Here is a 17,769-nt window from a genome sequence, read left to right as displayed (position 1 = left end):
TCTTCCCTTTCTGCTGTTGATTATCACCCTTTTTGTGTTTTCTTTCCATCAGTTCTGTCATTTTACCTTGCCCTTGGTTGCACATTTCCCTATTTCTTTGGAACACACCATTAATGCTGTAATTGTTTATATGTGGTTGGTAAGTACTCCATTCATTTTCTTCTTCTTTGCAGAGGGTCGTTAATATGTATTTAGATCCCACTCTGTGGCAAATACTGCCTGATCAAGTATATTTGATTTTAAAGGGAAGTCCTTGCCACTTACCATTTCCATACTGCTGAGGTGGTGGACCATGATAGACTGTTCTTTTGAGCGAAAACAATACCACTCAGATAAGAATAGGGTGGTGGTATTCTGCCATTGTAGGTTATGTGATTTCCTTCTTACTGTGAACATGACGCACAATACTAGATGCTGCCAGATGCTGGATGTAGCACTTTATCATATATTGCAGTTTGTCTTTCTAGCTAAGGCACTTTTGTTACTACTATCCACAAAATGTCAGTTTCTGAAAATCAGATATTGGTAGCCAGACCAGCCACATAAGTCTTCATATGTGTGTGGATGGTTATCCTCCTCCTACTGCAGAATGGATGATAAATTCTGAATGTTGCCAGGTTTTGGACTGGAAATGCATCCCATATAACCATTCCTCTTCCTACCATCCACTGGATGTTGGTTTGCAGTGGAGTTAGTGTTGGTTGTAGCTTGATGACACAAATCCCCACTACTGTAAGGTTGATTACCTTTCTACTTTTGCAGATTGGATGAAGAATTCCAATTTGGACAACTGTACTGTCACTTCTTATGTCAATCGCCAGGAAGCATCTGCTCTTTGGATTTATGTTTTCTCACCTTGGAAACCCTTAACTGGACCAAAAATCTTCATACTTTCCTAGCATCATGTCATGCCCTGGAAGTTTGATTCTGATAGTGAGTTGCTTTTCTTGAGTGAATAGGACTGGAGATGTACACCTATTTGTGTCCTCTAACTTCCTACTGTCTGTTGTATATCAGCTCCTTGTGGACCTGGTTTTGATTCTGTTGGAGTTGCATGCCTGCAGAGATGAATTCTTGGTATCTAACCACTCTTCTTTGTCAATATTCTTTCTTTAGGTGAAAGATAGAGAACTGGTGTACAGTTCCAGATAGCACCAGGTATGGTTGAGTTTGAACTTCTCTTTATGGTCTGTGGCACCCTAGCCACTCTACATCTGGAGGTGTCTCATTATGTCTCTCACCTTATTTGGGTTCCTCTTTTGTTTCTACCCTTTTAAAAATGCATTATTAATGGGCAAAAAGTATACCTAGTTTAGAAGTGGTGCAGTTTCCCATGGGTGTGTTATGTTTAATTCCTTCTTTACACACCATGGTTTTCCTTTGAGCACTTCAAAAGGGACCATCTTCTCACCAGCCCTACATTGGTTTAATGTGGGGTTCTAGCTTTTCGTGAGGAGTAGTAAAATATCACATGGAAAGTTAACATTTTCTTGAACTGAAAATGTATTTCTGATTTATAATTTTTCACATTTCCTACTTGTCCTCCCCACTTCTGGTGTGGGTTGGTGTGATGTTGCCAACCTTAAAGTGGTTAATGGCTGCAAGATTAGAGAGAAAACAAGTTACAAAGGGATAGTGTTGTACTCTTATTGGTGAATGGTTGTTACATGATCATTTGCAGAGATAAGTGAAGAGTATCAAAGCTAGTGGTGAGTGAAAATTTGCACCAAAGACAGAGGGTGGTTTAAGTCAAGAAAGCTTCATGTGAGTGGAGGTATCTATCAGAAATACGTTTTCAGTTTAAGAAAATGTCAATATTCTGGTACTAAATAGGTTCCTTTTTAGCAAAAACAATTACATTGAAGGTTATAATAAAAATATGTATCATGGTACTAAAATTGTTTAATAGCTTACAGGTACCTTAAGAAATTTGGCTGAAAATGACTCCTCACAGCAGGCTCTAGTGAAAGAATGTGTGATGAAAGATATATGCTTAACTCTTCAGTTGTGTAGGAATGACAAGGATGTGGTTCTCAATATAATGCGAACACTGAGGTTAGTCTTGATGAGATATTAAGGCTTGTACAGCTTACTTGTGTAAAGTTTTTTAGAAAGGTTTTCATGTCTTTTCCACAACTTACAAGTGTTTTATGTCATGTATTTTTTAAAATTTGATAAAATGTAGCCAGAGGTATTGTAATTTTGGAACTTGAGAATAGGTTTACGAGGAAGACTGCAATATTACTGATCAAAATTCTTTATCCAAGTTATCATTCAAGACTTATGTAATTGAAATGTATAGGAATAAATATAATTTTTGTTCACCAATTTCACGTAAATAAAGTCAATGCAAACAAAATTTCATGCATTTGCATTTTGTTTAGAGGTAGCTGTTGTTTCTAAAGTAAAGAGTTTTTAGCATGTTTTATGTCTAACTATAAGAAAATTTCATGTAGATGATGATTTTAAAAACATTAAAACTGAAAAAAGGTAAAAAATATCATGGTTTTTTCTGTAGGATGCAAACACTACGTACCTTACTCTTACTGTGTATACTACAAACTTTTTTTCCAAATCCTCTAACCTGTGGTTGAGGTTGTGTATTAAGTTCAATCTGAGATGTTACTTTCTGCAGCTTAACCAGTCAATGAACGTATCCACTATTTCATGGAGTAGTTATGTTCTGTCCTTCATGACTTTGTATATGAGGGATACTGCTACATGAAGCAGAGATATTTTCACACTGTAGTGCCCATTTTCTGATTGGTCAGCAAATATACAACAGCAAAATATTGAACTTTAACATTAGATTCATTCTAGCTATACAGAAAGACAGCCTGTTTTTGACTTGAGAGAATCAAAACTCATTTATGAAGTCTTGTTACTATATTTTCTCTTAACTTGTGCCAACCAGTCGTGTGCTGTTTCATTCCATTATTAATCAATAAGATACAGTTTCACTCTATTAATTCTCCTTTTTTGTTAAATACATCATAACTATTTTCATTTATTTAAATTTCTTTTATTTGCAATAATCCTACTGCCACCAAAAGATCATTTTCCACATATTTTGCTTCAATTACACATTTTTTTTGTCTTTTCTTTAACACTATGACTTATCATTCTAAGTTTGCCTGTAACAGATCACTACAGTTAACTTTCCATGTACTACATCCACATGTCAAGCTTTTGTTTAGATCAAGTGCCTGCATGGTCTTCAGTGTACAACCTAGTTTTTAACAGCAAATCTTCTTCGTACAGTATTTCATAATGTTTCAGAATGTCTAAGTAATACGAGTTAAGGAGGGGTTGAAATATGGGACTCAAATGTGTAGGAACCTCTGTAAGCCAAATGAGAAAAAGATGATATAATGTTGAATCTGGCTCTTCAGTAAACAGTGACCATTCAATGCATCAAATAAATACATATACTGTGCTTGTGTCTTGTATAAAATTTATTCCTTTTTCTTTTTACAGTTAGTTCCATTCTTTATGTTTCTTTCTCAAACTTGGTCAAAGCTAGAGAATCCAGAATTGCTTCATAATAGAAATCTTGGTTGAACCTCCTCTTATTTTGCAATCTTTTCCTGTTGTTCAAAGGGAAGTAAATTTGACCTGAAAATACCATACTTTGATCAGCTCAGCTAATTTGATGATAACAAACATTATGCATAAGTATTAAAACCTTTATATGTCCTTAAATGTAAGAGAAAGTTTATTTCATTGAAAAGAATCCTTCTCTTCTGTACACCAAATTTTTTCTGTAACTAAAGACATGTAAATCTTCATTTGATAGGATTCTCATAGCCTGCAGATGAGATGGTGAGAAAAGAGTTAACTGCGGTTCAAAACCCATCAGGATAAGAAATTGTTATTCGGTGTGAAGTAATATGTCATATTACAGCTCACCAACACATCATGTAAAACCTGAGTATTAACTCTAGCTAGATAGCTGTTTCACTATAAAGTAATATGTTTCAATAATAATATGTACTACAGTATATCTATATTTTACCAAACAATATAAATGTACTTTGGTTTTGTTTCACAATCTTTCTAATATAAAAGTGTGATTTTGTTTCTTACTCATTGATTTAACTTGGGGAAATATATCAACCTTATCATTTCTAGCAAACTTACAGTGCTACAACAATCATGTGAAATGTTACTGGTTTGTGGATCTTCCTGTTTAATTCTAATGGACCTTCTCCAACAACACAAGCAAGATCAAGTAAACTTATTTCATTTTTGAATATTTTCAGTAATTGAAACATTAAAGTGCATAGTTCTTTTTTTTATTCATTTAGGTTGACCTATAGAATAAAAAAGTTAGATAATTTGCAAATGATGCAAGAAAGTTAAGAAATACTGAGAAAATTGTAGAACACCTTAAAAATTCAAATCTTAAAAAACAAATCTATTTCACCTGCAAAACTGAAATGTGTCTGTGTAAGCCGTAATATCTCACTGTCACTTGTATTAGAACTCATTTAAACAAGAATTTGAAGTGAAAAATGTTTTTTCAGATTTTTTTTTTATTATTATTATAAGTATTGTGTAATATTATTATTCTATCTTCAATAAGCCTAGTTGAAAAAACCTAAATTAAGTATTTAAAATAATTTAAAACTTTTACCTTGTTCAATTTTGAAATGGTGTTTTGTAAAACTCATTACAATACCAGCTAAGTCATAAAATATTTGAATATATTGTGAAGAAATCCAATATCATGTCATGTAGATTAAAGAAGTTGGATTAGAATTTAATTATGTTTTGTAAGTAAAATTAAACTTGAATGTGAACTTGTTTTGCAATAGTAATTTTTGACATAAAAAATTAATTCTTTCAGTAAAATTACATTTCAAAATTTTTTAGTTTCATAGAATATTGAAAAAACAAGCCTACTCATAGCTTTTTGTTTTTTAAAGGATATTGTGGTACGGGTCTTTTATATCCTCGGAAATCTTGCGGCATGGGATGAGTCTGTTGGGTTGATAATTTACAAGGTGCCCTATAGCTTAGATAATCTGCTTGCTATCCTGGATTACTATATACAGTTGAAAAAAAAGGTAAGATATTTCCAAGGGATTATTTATCATTTGGAAGCTAATGTCTGCTTGAGAAATATTTTCTTTGAATATATATTGTAGTGAAAATATGTTAATAGAGTGTCACAAATTTTGTAACATTGGAAGAGGATGTTGAGAAGGAAAAAAAAAAAGAGAGAGAGAAAATGTGTTAAATTGGAATTCTAAAGTACATGAAAAGTAAATCATAATTTGTTTTATGTGATCTAAAGTTTTATCCCCTCGGTGTGGATTCCTGTACGTGGTGAGGGGACCTCCCAAGGAAGCTTCTCTTCTTTCAGTTTACCTCCTCTGGGATCTAAAGATCCACTCATGTGTTTGCTGTGCATTGCAACCCGTGAAGGGGAGGAGAGGATCCTGGTAGTTGAAGGGTCCAACCCTAACACACCACTTTGGCCTTGAATTCCTGTAGATGGGTATCCTTGGGCTGGCCTTCCTTGGGTCATTCAGCTAGTCCACTCGGGTTAGGATCAACCAAGTAGTAGTGTTGAATGTTCTCAATAGGTGTTGTTGACATTATATCAGATGCTGGTGTTTGGGTATAGCACTCATTCTGACATTTATGTCACCACGTTTGCCTGCCACCATCAAGGCAAGTTATCTTAATTGCAGAGTACGGCCATACATTTCAAACCCTCTCCGATGTTTCCAGTGCCAACGGTTCGGTCACTCGAAGACGTCATGTCGTGGTTCCTTGATGTGTGCTCGTTGCAGTGGCAAGGACCATGATGCCTATGAGTGTGAAACGGAACCTTATTGCATCAGTTGTAATGGCTCTCACCTATTTAACTCTCGTTCTTGCCGTAAATGGTTGGAAGAGGTGCAGCGTTTGAAAACAATTTATAACATTACCTATCCTGAGGCTCAAAAATTGCTGTCCACCACCTCATTTTGGACATATGGTGCTGCACTTCTTTCCACAGCTACTGTGGGAGTGCAGACAGATCTCTCTGTGCCTTCTAAAGAATCGTTTTCCAAACAAATGAAAAGTCCTTTGACCTCCATGGTTAAAAAAGTTGATGAATCAACTTCGACACCTATTTCTGTTCCTTATATACATTCCACCAAACCCCAAGATCCACATCCTTTAGTTTAGGTACAGGCATTTCCCCAGATTCATCTTCCTCTCTCACCCCAAGATGCAAAACAATCATTCGTTCATGTCCTCAGTCTCTGTAGTTCCCCTCCAACAGCAAACACCTGCCCAATCGACCCAGGGCAGGATCGATGGAGGTCGATAGACCTCCCTCGAATAAGGAAAGTAAAGAAAAAAGACGTGGTCGTAAATAGAAGGGTTCTCCACCCAATTCACCTACAAATAAATAAAAATGGCCACCCTGATACAATGGAACTGTCGAGATTTATGTTCTAATCTGGATGACATCAAAACACTGATTGCTTCCAACCATCCTGTTTGTCTCTCCTTACAGGAAACATTTCTGAAACCTGCTGATACAGTAATCTTTTGGCAGTTTTCTTTATACAGAAATGACAGGCTGTGTGATGGACTAGTGCATGGAGGGATAGCACTGTTAGTTGATCAGCATGTGCCCACCCTGTCTTTGCCACTCGACACACCCTTGGAGGCCGTAGCCATCCGTGTTTCCTTGGATCATACCACCACTGTTTGTTCTCTCTACCGGTCACCTGGAGAGACATATGATCGATCAGACCCTGACGATCTCATTGAATAGTTGTCGTCTCCCTTTTTATCCTGGGGGACTTTAATGGACATCATCTCTTCTGGGGAAGTGCTGGTATTGATAGGAGGGGTTGATCTGTAGAGCGTATGCTCTTTGATCACAACCTTTCTCTTTTCAATACTGGCAGTCCTTTACTGCTATTGATCTCTCAATTTGCTCCCCTTTATTATTTTCCCATTTTTCATGGAGGGTTGGCAATAATCTACGAGGAAAGTGATAATTTTCCTATAATCTTGAGAGAGACTATCCGTGCTCAATGCCACCCAACTTGCGTGCCCTAGTGGAAGCTGCATCAGGCAAACTGGCCCTCTTTCACTGCTCTCGCAGAACTAGATTTTGCCATTGTCTGTAAGCCATCAATAGATGAGACGACTGTGTGACAGCAGTTACTGACTGTATTATACAAACAGCTGCTCAGTGTATTCCTAAAACCTCAACATGTTTTCCACTATATCCTCGTCCATGGTGGAATCCTGCCTGCCACATGGCACGGAAGGCTCAAAACGAGCCTGGGATACTTTCTGTAGATATCCCACACTCTCGAATCGCATTGCTTTTCAGCGGGCCCGTGCACATGCTCAATGGGTAAGATGTCAAAGCCAGAAGGAATCTTGGATTAAGTTTACAACCAGCATATTCTACCACCAGTTCTAAGGCTATTTGGGACAAGATTTGAAAGGTCAATGGGCAATATCACTCTGTCCCCCTCTCGATCTTGCTCTCTGATGGCCAGGAAGTAACTGATACCCAGAGCATTGCCGATACTCGAGGTGAAAGCTTTTGCCAGGTATCTAGCACTTCTGCCTCTTCTTCCACCTTCTTAGTCATCAAGACTCGGGCAGAGCAATCACCTCTTTCCTTACGAGCTGATTGTCTCTCTGACTATAATCATCGCTTTACACTGGTGGAACTCAAACTTGGCCCTTCATCAGTCTAGCAGTACTTTGGTCACACCTGATCATATACACTGTGAGATGCTGCACCATCTATCTCCTGCTTCTCTTGCTATCCTGGTTGTTTTTAACTGGATCTGACAGGAGAATGATTTTCCTGATGCCTGGTGCCAGGCTATTGTCCTGCCTTTTTCCAAGCCTGGGTAGGATCCCAAGATTCCTTCAAACTACTGTCCAATTGCTTTGACTAGCTGTCTCTGTAAGACCTTAGAGAGGATGCTTAATGCTTGTCTTATTTGGTTCCTCGAATCAAACAACCTCCTCTCGCTCACCCAGTGTGGGTTCCGATGACAGTGCTCCACCATGGACCTCCTGATTCGACTTGAAATGTCAATCAGAGAAGCCTTTCTCAATGGACAACATCTTGTATCAATATTCTATGACATTGAGAAGGCTTATGATACAACATGGAGGTATGGCATTTTGCAAGACCTCCATATATATGGGTTATGTGGCCATTTGTCCATTTTTATTAAAAATTTTTTAATTGACAGGAGATTCCGAGTGCGTGTAGGTTGGACACTTTTCTACAGGAACTTGTAATCCCTCAGGGCTGTATTCTGAGTGTCACACTTTTCAGTATAAAAATTAATGCCATCACTGAACAACTCCCTCTCACTGTTAGAAATGGGCTGTATGTTGGTGACTTTCACATCTCATGTCAGTCATCGAACATAAGGTATATTGAGCAGCAGCTACAGACTGCCCTCAATTGTTTACTGAAGTGGACCACAGCAAATGGCTGTACCTTCTCTCTCTCTCTAAAACCGTTTGCATGTACTTTTGTCGCCAACGGAGTACTCACCCTTATCCTGAACTCTGTATCGATGAAGTTGTGCTGCCTGTTGTCTCTGAGACTAAGTTCTTGGGGCTTATCTTTGACCGTAAGCTAACCTTTATACCACACATCAAGCAGCTATGGGTCAAATGTACAAGAGCACTGAACATCCTCCATGTCCTCTCTACCACCACTTGGGGCGAGGATCAATGTTCTATGCTAAAGATATATCGTGCTCTTATTCAATCAAAACTGGACCATGGATCACTGGTCTATCTATGGCTCTGCCAGATCATCGGCCTTAAAGATGCCAGACCCTATTCATCATCAAGGCTTTGGCTCTGCACTGGGGCTTTCCGCACTTCCCCAGTTCAGAGCTTATACATCGAGTCTCATGAACCTTCTTAGCACCTCTGCCGTTTGCAACTGTCTTTACTATATGCTTCGAAACTTCATTCCTTACCAAAGCATCCCACCTGGGGTTGTGTTTTCCTTCTTCGAAGGGCCATGCTTTTTCAGACCAGATGATCTGCCATTGCCCCTTTTGGCCTTCGTATCCAGGTGCAGTTTGATGAATTGGGTCTGTCCTTAGATAACATTGCTGTATCCACCGGTCAGCCCATCCCACCATGGCTTCTTACAGTCTTCAATTGTGACCTATCTTTAAGTCATCTGAAAAAGTAGACACTCCTGATTGGAAATACTGTCTGTTATTTGCTGAACATCTTTTGAATCATCCTCCCATTCCTGTTTATACAGATGGTTCAAAATCAGGTGACTGTGTGGACTCTGCCATGGTTTGTTGTGATTTGGTGGTTGTGTGCAGAATCCCCTCTACAGCTTCTGTATTCACTGCTGAACTGTATCCCATTTCTCTTGCCCTGAATCACATAGAAGCTAAGCAGTACTTGAACTGCATGATTTAACTGACTCGCTTAGTTCTCTACTAGCCCTGGAATCGCTTCACTTTGGTTCACACCCTGTTATAGCCGATATTCAAAACCGACTGGCCCATTTCTTTTTAACATCTACTTCTATCCAGTTTTTCTGGATACTGGGCCACATTGGTATTCGTGGGAATGAGCTCGCCGACACTGCAGCTAAGTCTATCTGCTTTGGCATTATCACCGCTGTGCCTGTCCCATACATGAACTATAGTCCTGTTTTCAAGGCTTGGCTCTGTGCCAGCTGGCAGTCGACCTGGAGTGAGCAACACGAAAACAAGCTTTTCCAAATAAAACCCTATATTGGACTTTGGCTGTCTTGTTCCCGTAAGGATCGGAAAGAGGAAGTTGTTCTAACTAGATTTCGCATTGGTCACAGTGTTTTAACTCATCATTTTCTTTTATTTGGAACTGATGCACCAGTGTGTAGTTTATGTAACACTCAGAACACAATAAGCCATATTTTACTTTATGTATGCAAAAACGGCTCGTTTAGGTTAAGAAAATATTTTACTTAGAAGAGCGAACGATGATGACCGAAGAAGGTCGAAACGTTGTTCGCTCTTCTACGTAAAATATTTTCTCAACCCAAACGAGCCGTTTTTGCATATATATTTTTCTATAAGTGGGTTTTCTCGACATCACTAATTCATATTTTACTTTCTTGTCATCATTATGATTTACAACAATGGCACCATTTTAAGCATGTTCTGTCCCAAGGTTTGTCCATAATATTAGTCAGTATAATTGGTGATGGTGACACTGTCCACCTTGGTAGTGTTTTTAGTTTTTTAAAGGCCATTAATCTTTTTAATTCCATGTAATTTCTTTAGTATATATTTTACACCTTTAAATGTGGCTGCCTTTTAAAAATCACAGTTCATCTTGTTCAATTTCAAATTAGAAACTGACCATAACATTAAGTAACTCGAAATCAGGACTGGAAAGGCCAACTTCAGGTGACTGATGATGGTTTTTGTACTTATCTGTTAGTCTTTCTGGCAAGTTATGATTATTGCAGTTATGCTACAGAAAGTCCTTGAATTACTGTAATTTTTTCTTGATGTTGTAGAATATATGTAAACATTGGTTTTGTGCTATTTATTTATTTTTTAACTTTGTTTTGTTTTACCTTAATTTTCTTTTATGAATTTTACTGAATTTCCTTTTCCCTTTTACCAGACATTGCTGGTCCACCTCAGTCATGCACATATGCAATCTCTTCAGTGGGCTCTTCATAGTCAATGAAACCTTGCTCTGGATTCATTTTCAGCTCCCTTTATGTTTCCTCCTGCCGTGATGAACAATCTGTATTGATGATTGGACAAAGTCTGTATGTTGGTGGATGTACCACTTCCTCTTCCATTTCCAGATTTACTTTATTTTTTTACAGACATATCCTTTCAGCTTTCAGGGCTGGGGTGCATGGGTAAATTATGGGAAGGTTTCATGTTTTCAGGTTGTTGGTTTGTAGACAAAAGGTCTTTGCATGTCAGTGTCCTTAAACTTTTTGCAATACATCAGGCTTTGAGTCACTTCCTTCTTCTCACCAGACCAGTCATTCTTTGGTGAGGATTCATTTCAAAAATTCTATGGTGATAACACGTATCAATCAACAAGGTGCATGTGGTTGAGATATCTGTTTTCAAATTTTGGATCTTCTATGTTGGGCCCACATGGATCACATTCATCTCATTGCATGTCATGTTGTGATTGCTTTTGATCTCACAGTAGATGGTCTTTCCTGTCCCAGCCAAATATATATGATGGAATTGTCTTTTGATCCTAGATCCTTTTGTTTTCTGAAGTCTTTGTAATTGGTGGGATTTTTCCTCAAAAAAATGTCTTTGCCACATATTTCAGTCATAAGTTACCTTTCTTTTAGTCCCTGTTACCTCTCATCCTTGGGCTATGGCTGTTGATGCCTTCAGCCATGATTGGTCCCATAAATTCCTTTTGCTTACCTTCCTATCCAGTTATTTCATTTGATGATCTCTCTTACCCATAACACTTCATGTCGAGTCTGTCTGATCATTCCTTAATGGCCAGCTCAATCATGATTTCCACAATTACAACAATTGCAACTTTTCTCTCCAGTACCTCTTTCTTTGTCTTTCTCCCTTCTTCATCATTCTTGGTCACTAGTTTTACATTGAGATGTTCACATCCTTCATCTTCACACCTGGTTTTTTTTCAACCTTTTGTGAGAAAATCAGATTTCTCTTGTTGAGTAGCTTTCCATTTAGCTTGTTTCATAAGTCATTCTTCAGTGAAGGTGTATCAGTGCAAATCAAAAGTGTTCTGCTGACCGATGTAATGTGCCTTGAATGGAAGAGTTTCTTCTGTAGCTTTTATACTGTGAGTCTTCAGTCTTCTCACTCTCTGTTTTCAGGCTGCTTTACCCCATATCTCGTTGGTACCCTGTGGCCGGGTTTTGAATTTTGAGTAGAACCAGTCAACACAAGTCCTCACAAGTGTTTATGGTTGTCTATCTCCCTCCCTCTATTATATTTCTTCTGTGTTTCGGGGTCACAGCTGAGGTAAAGGTGATTGTTTTGGTTCCTTCCTTTTTGCTATCCCTTATTGTATCTTATTCAGAGGATGTTATTGCTTTCTGGATTGTTTCAATGAGGATCTCTGTTGGGGTTGTAATATGTATTATGTAGACATCTTTTTGACACCATGTTGCAGGTTTCTGCATTGTTTAACAAAAAGCTTTTATATTTTGTGCTCAGGAGGTGGGGTGGTTCTGGATTTCCCTCCCCAGTCTCTCAAATTGAGAAGACAATATGATCTTCATTTTACACCTGCATGGATGTTGATTCCCAGCATCATGGGTTTTAGATGTGATTGACTTATTTGGTATGGTCAGTTTCACCCTAGCCACTCTACATCTATATACATACCCCTTGCTTCACCTACTTTTATAGTTTGTTGGATTATGTTACATCTATATTTACATAATTAAGATCATTATCCTGCTGCTGTGTTTTCCCACTTAGATATGCTCCTCTCATTTTCTACCCTTATCTACTACACATTTTATGATTAGACAGTTCCTCTCATCAGGTCTTTGGATCTGACTCTCTCATTTCCAGAGGTATCCTATGGATGTTTTTAGGGAGTACTTATATCATTCTCTCGCACTTGTCCCACCACCTAATCAATATGGGATTCTAGCTAATCTTGTGAGAGGAGGAAAGTACTATATTGGAAGTTATCATTTTTTTATACTGAAAATGTATTTCCAATAGGTACTTCTTCTTACACTTCCCACTCTTCCTCCCCACTTTTCTCAGATACTTATGTTTTATGCCAATCCTTGAAGTAATAGTTCAATAGAAATGTATAGGAGTCACAAGAATCACATGAGTATGTCATGATCCTATTGGTGGAGAAGTGATGCATTATGATTTATCTGAGAGAATCATTGGATTCAAGTGGGGGGGGGGCCAAAAGTCCGTAGCACACATAAAACAAATATTGCCTATGCAGGGCAATAGTGGATGATAATAACTAACCTTGTGATGAGAGGGGAATAGATATTGGAAGTACATATATTGCATAGGAAAGTTATAACTTTATAACTGTCATGTTTTTTTTTATAAACACTTTTTAAAGCTTATGTTGAAAAGAGTGCTTGTGATTTCAGAACATGGTTATTAGATTTAGTTAAGTTTTGCAAGTTTTAAGTGTAAAATTATTTGCATCCAAAATTTTGTAGATGAAACAAGGAACTGAGAGAATAGCTGAAGGAACATATTGTGGCATTCTTTCCAGAGACTGTGAAGATGTTCTGGTTAAGGTAACCTAATATTTAATAATGATGTTCATGGAAGGTTTACTCTAAATTTTTTCTTAAAATATAAATGTATAATTATTTTTAAAAAATGATGAGATAAAACTTTTAATTAGCTTTTTTTTCTAGATTTGCTAATTGACTTGAGAAAAAATTATGTCAAGCTTGTTTATTTCATCATAATACTTTAATGTAAGTAGTGGTATGAAGAGTGAGGCACACAAAATTATTGTAACAGTCTTATCCTCCAACATAATAATTATTCACTGAATATATAATTTTTTACTAGATTGAATCATTAGTAGTTTAGAATTGACAACATCTTTTCATAGCTATAACCAGTCAAATTTCCCATTTGTAGGCAGTACGACTCGTTGCTAATATGAGCCTTAACAAAAAAGCAGGAAATCATTTGTCATCTTGTGATACACTGTGGGACATACTGTTAAAAATGATTGGTAAGTTGTTTTATCCTATTTTATATTTTAATAACCAAAAGTACATCTGATTGATTTACCATATATTCTAAGCAATACAAAAAATGAAATAAGCTCTTGTTCAAGTTTATCAAACATGCACAGTAAATTTGAGTTTATATTTTAATGTACAGATAAGGTATCGTAATATTAATATAAAAAAAATTTTTTAAACAAATAAAATGGCCTGGCATTGCCAGGTGGGTTAAGGCGTGCAACTCGTAAACTGAGGGTCGCAGGTTCCCATTCCTGTTGCACCAAATGTGCTCGCCTTTTCAGCCATGAGTACATTATAATGTGACAGTTAATTCCACTATTCATTGGTAAAAGAGTAGCTCAAGAGTTGATGGTGGGTGGTGTTGATTAGTTGCCTTCCCTCTGGTCTTACACCGCAAAATTAGGGACGGCTAGTGCAAATAGCCCTTGAGTAGCTTTGTGCGATATTAAAAAAGAAACAAACAAATAAAATAAATTAACCTCTGTATAATATCTATCTGTACATATGAAGACTTGACTAAGTTAAATGAAAACAATTCTGGAGTTCAAAGCTCATCACCTTACCCTGGTGCCTCAAGTCGATACATATTCTGTTATTTTCCAATGCCATTAAGTACGATAGTTATCCCCATCTTGGAAAATTTTAAGTCCCTAATCTAAACACATTTTTATGATCTGAAGGTGTGAATATTTTGCTTTGAACAGGACTGTTACATATCATTCACAAAAGCAATCAACATGCAACACAATCTATGATACACATGTTCCACTGGAACTTTATATTGGCTTTGTTTGTCAGTTTCTTGCTGATTTGCTTATTAAGATCTTTATAATATGAAGTACATATATTTATTTACTTATTTAAACATTTAATGGCATTAAGGCAAAATGTAAGCTCCATATTTAGATAACTTGTGTCACTGCTTAATGTTACTACTTAAAATGGAAGAAATATTAGCCTATCAAGAATCAAAGAAAGAAATATCTAACTGAAGTATTTATGTTTTTTAAGCTTTTTAATTCACAGTTTCAAACAACCTAGGAATACATATATTAGCTTATCAAATTAAGTTGTTTTTAGGTTGTGTATTCAAATGTGACTTAACTTATTCTTAAATCAAATCAACATTTAAATAAATTATTCAACATGTAGACTGAGGTTTTTTTAAATCCTTCTGCTGTTTTTTAAACCAAACACAGGCTTAATCATAGCAAAGAATTAGTATCAAACCCTTTCTTCAAACCAAGAAAAGAGATTAAAAACTGATATAAAATTATCAACATTTTTTTTATTAATTACCTACAAAAAAGTAGATGTTAAAATAACAAGTACCAAACAAATAACTTTTTATAGAATAATTTTGCATCTGCTTTTAGACACAAAAATTATTTGTTTTTAATTTCTTTGACTTTGCAGAAAAACTATAAATTTGCATTAAATATATACTTTAAAAATAACTTGTTTAAATGCATAATGAAATTTAGGATGTGTTTTTATTAACATGATCATTTTAACTTTATTCTGTTAATTAATCTGTTAGTGAAGTACAAGTAAGTTTAAATCATGATATCTTTTAGTGCTGTTTCATGAAACATCTTAAGTCTAATGCACTCTGTGTATTTAGACTGTAGAGAGACAAAAGAGGACGAAGAACTTGTACTCAGTACTTTAATATGTCTCAATAACTTATCTTACTATTTATCTACTGAGAACCAGTTTACCTCATCTAAAGCAGTTGCAGCTAAACGTAAGTTATAGTTTCCTTATATTTGATTTAATGTTGTAGTTTTATGATGATAGGTTCATCAAAATCCCTGTGAAAAATAATTTAAATCAATAAGTTTGTTAATTTACTTTCTAACACAGTTTTTCTCGTGTCATAGTTGTTGTTTTTCTGTGTAACTTTACTGAAAGAACATTTATTAAAGAAACATTTTTGTTATAAATAGGACCTCCACCTTTATGTAAGTATATTTGACTGGGAGATATTTTACTAACAAATTATTTTAAATCAAGAATTGACTACTATTCGTTGCCTAATGTCTCAAAATTAAATGAATTTTCTAAAAAACTTCTCTCAAAGTAGTAGACCATCACTCCCACTGGTTTCCATAGAGTCAGCTGTGAACAGGGTGGCAATAGTGACACATGGCAGTATGGTTTGAAGTTCTGTGTTTACAAACACTTTTGTCAATGGTAGCTACAGTAGTCATGTAACTTATAACCTTGTCTAGAATATCAAAATTACTGAGATTGGACTTCTGATAGGAACATGTTACTGATGGCAACATAACATTATTTATGAAATAAACAATAAATTACAAACAAAGTTTTAAAGTCAGATGGGAATTAAATTTTTATCTTTACACTGCATTGCATAAAATAATTATTCATTAGACTTTAAAAGGTTATCAATATTTTTCAAATACCATGTCTTAAAAATCTAACACAACCATCATCCACCACCAGTGCTTTTTATTTTGTTGTTTTTTAATTCAGTACTTGCCATTTGTGCATGTGCCCATAATGACTATTTTAATGATAAAATGGTATTTCATCTTTTAATATAGATTTATTCATAACCTGATGTATAATTAATTCATTAAATTACTTAAGGTAATGAAATACAGTGATTATTTGGATTTATTAAAATAGGCCTAATTAACTTTGCTGGTGTAATAGCTTGATAATTTTACTCATTATATGAGCTTGTTTGAAGGCACTGGTTTGCTCTTTGAGTACATGGTGTATTCTAACAGTGATGTGTAGGTGAATGATGAACATTCTTTCTAGATTCTGAATGCTCTGATCATAACTTATGTTTGCTGTGTCTGATTTGGAGATGGCTGCATACAGTTTTTTTTTCTGTTCTTATCACTTTGCATAATATGATGAAACATAGTCCTGTAAAATGCATTTCATCTCAGTAACAAAATCAACCTTAGTCTGACTGGGCACACACAGGCTGCCACCATAATTGTACTTTTTATGTTGGATGCAAGTGCACATAGTCACTGATGTTTGACCATTTCTTGTTTCATGTCTTGTAAGATCTGAATTTCCCATGAACACTTTTGCTGAAGTAGCTTTCTATGAAAGCTAGGATATTTCTATGGTAAACTCAACTATTATATTAAAGTTGATATTGCTTATAATTTAGATTCCATAATAGAGCTGAATGATTGGATTCTTATGCATTGGGATATAAATGGTTGAAGTGGAAGCTGATATGGTAAAATTAAAACTTTAATAATATTAATTTTTTTTAATATTTAATAATATTAAAGTTAATATTTATTAACTATGGTTTAATGCTAAGTTTACTGATGTGCAATAATATTAAAGTAGTTTGATTAACTTGTGAGGGTAACAGTGAAAAGTTTGTGACGTGCATTTTAACCTACCTGTATTGAGACGATTAATCATTGTTTTGATAATGTAAGACATGTACCTTATACCATTATTAAAGTGATAAATGAAAATTCAGTTCTTATGCCTATATAGTTGCAATTTATGTTGGTTCGTATTAGTTTTCATTTCCAATTTCCATTGACTTCTCAATGGGGCAAAACTCGACTCTTGTTTACACTGATTTATTTGTCAGTCCTTAAATCCAGAACCTATACCTTATAGTGGTACCAGAATTGCACTAATATGCTTTTGACCATTACTGAGTATTATTAGTGGTCTATGTGTATGTTTCTTTTCATTTTTTTTTTATGAATAACACCTCAGTTAATGTTTTTTTCAGATTTGTTATTATTAGTTTTTGCCTTATTTCTTTCAAAGTGTGTTTAGTGAAATCATTGATACTAAACCTGATACACTGTGAGACTGATTTTTTTACAATATATGTGACGGAATGTAGATTATATATTTAATATATAATTAAAAATAATGTGTTTTGTTGCACTCTTTTTTATTTCTTAAAGTATATATAATTCAATACTTTCACAAAATTTCAGTACATATTATGTTTGATACAAAGAAAATCTTTACATTGAAGACACGAGTGTTTTTTTAGTATATTT

At 35.6% G+C, this 17,769-nt stretch overlaps 1 protein-coding gene across 11 annotated transcripts in view; it reads left to right on the top strand.

Annotated features, from left to right (window-relative positions):
* The window catches only part of LOC143258625 (armadillo repeat-containing protein 2), a 59,600-nt gene that overhangs the window by 29,371 nt on the left and 12,460 nt on the right, over positions 1 to 17,769 (top strand). For 10 of the 11 annotated variants that reach the window (XM_076517849.1, XM_076517853.1, XM_076517848.1 and 7 more), the window contains 6 exons: positions 1,910 to 2,055; positions 4,132 to 4,231; positions 4,929 to 5,069; positions 13,190 to 13,270; positions 13,626 to 13,722; positions 15,363 to 15,485. In XM_076517849.1, the coding sequence (XP_076373964.1) occupies positions 1,910 to 2,055; positions 4,132 to 4,231; positions 4,929 to 5,069; positions 13,190 to 13,270; positions 13,626 to 13,722; positions 15,363 to 15,485 (688 nt within the window). The remainder of the gene's footprint in view (positions 1 to 1,909; positions 2,056 to 4,131; positions 4,232 to 4,928; positions 5,070 to 13,189; positions 13,271 to 13,625; positions 13,723 to 15,362; positions 15,486 to 17,769) is intronic. The other variant, XM_076517852.1, reaches the window with a different exon arrangement.

This window comes from Tachypleus tridentatus, chromosome 8 (genome assembly GCF_004210375.1).
Source record: "Tachypleus tridentatus isolate NWPU-2018 chromosome 8, ASM421037v1, whole genome shotgun sequence".
Classification (NCBI taxonomy): domain Eukaryota; kingdom Metazoa; phylum Arthropoda; class Merostomata; order Xiphosura; family Limulidae; genus Tachypleus; species Tachypleus tridentatus.
The sequence above is the reverse complement of the archived record's forward strand: the minus strand, read 5'-3'. Positions and strand labels throughout refer to the sequence as shown.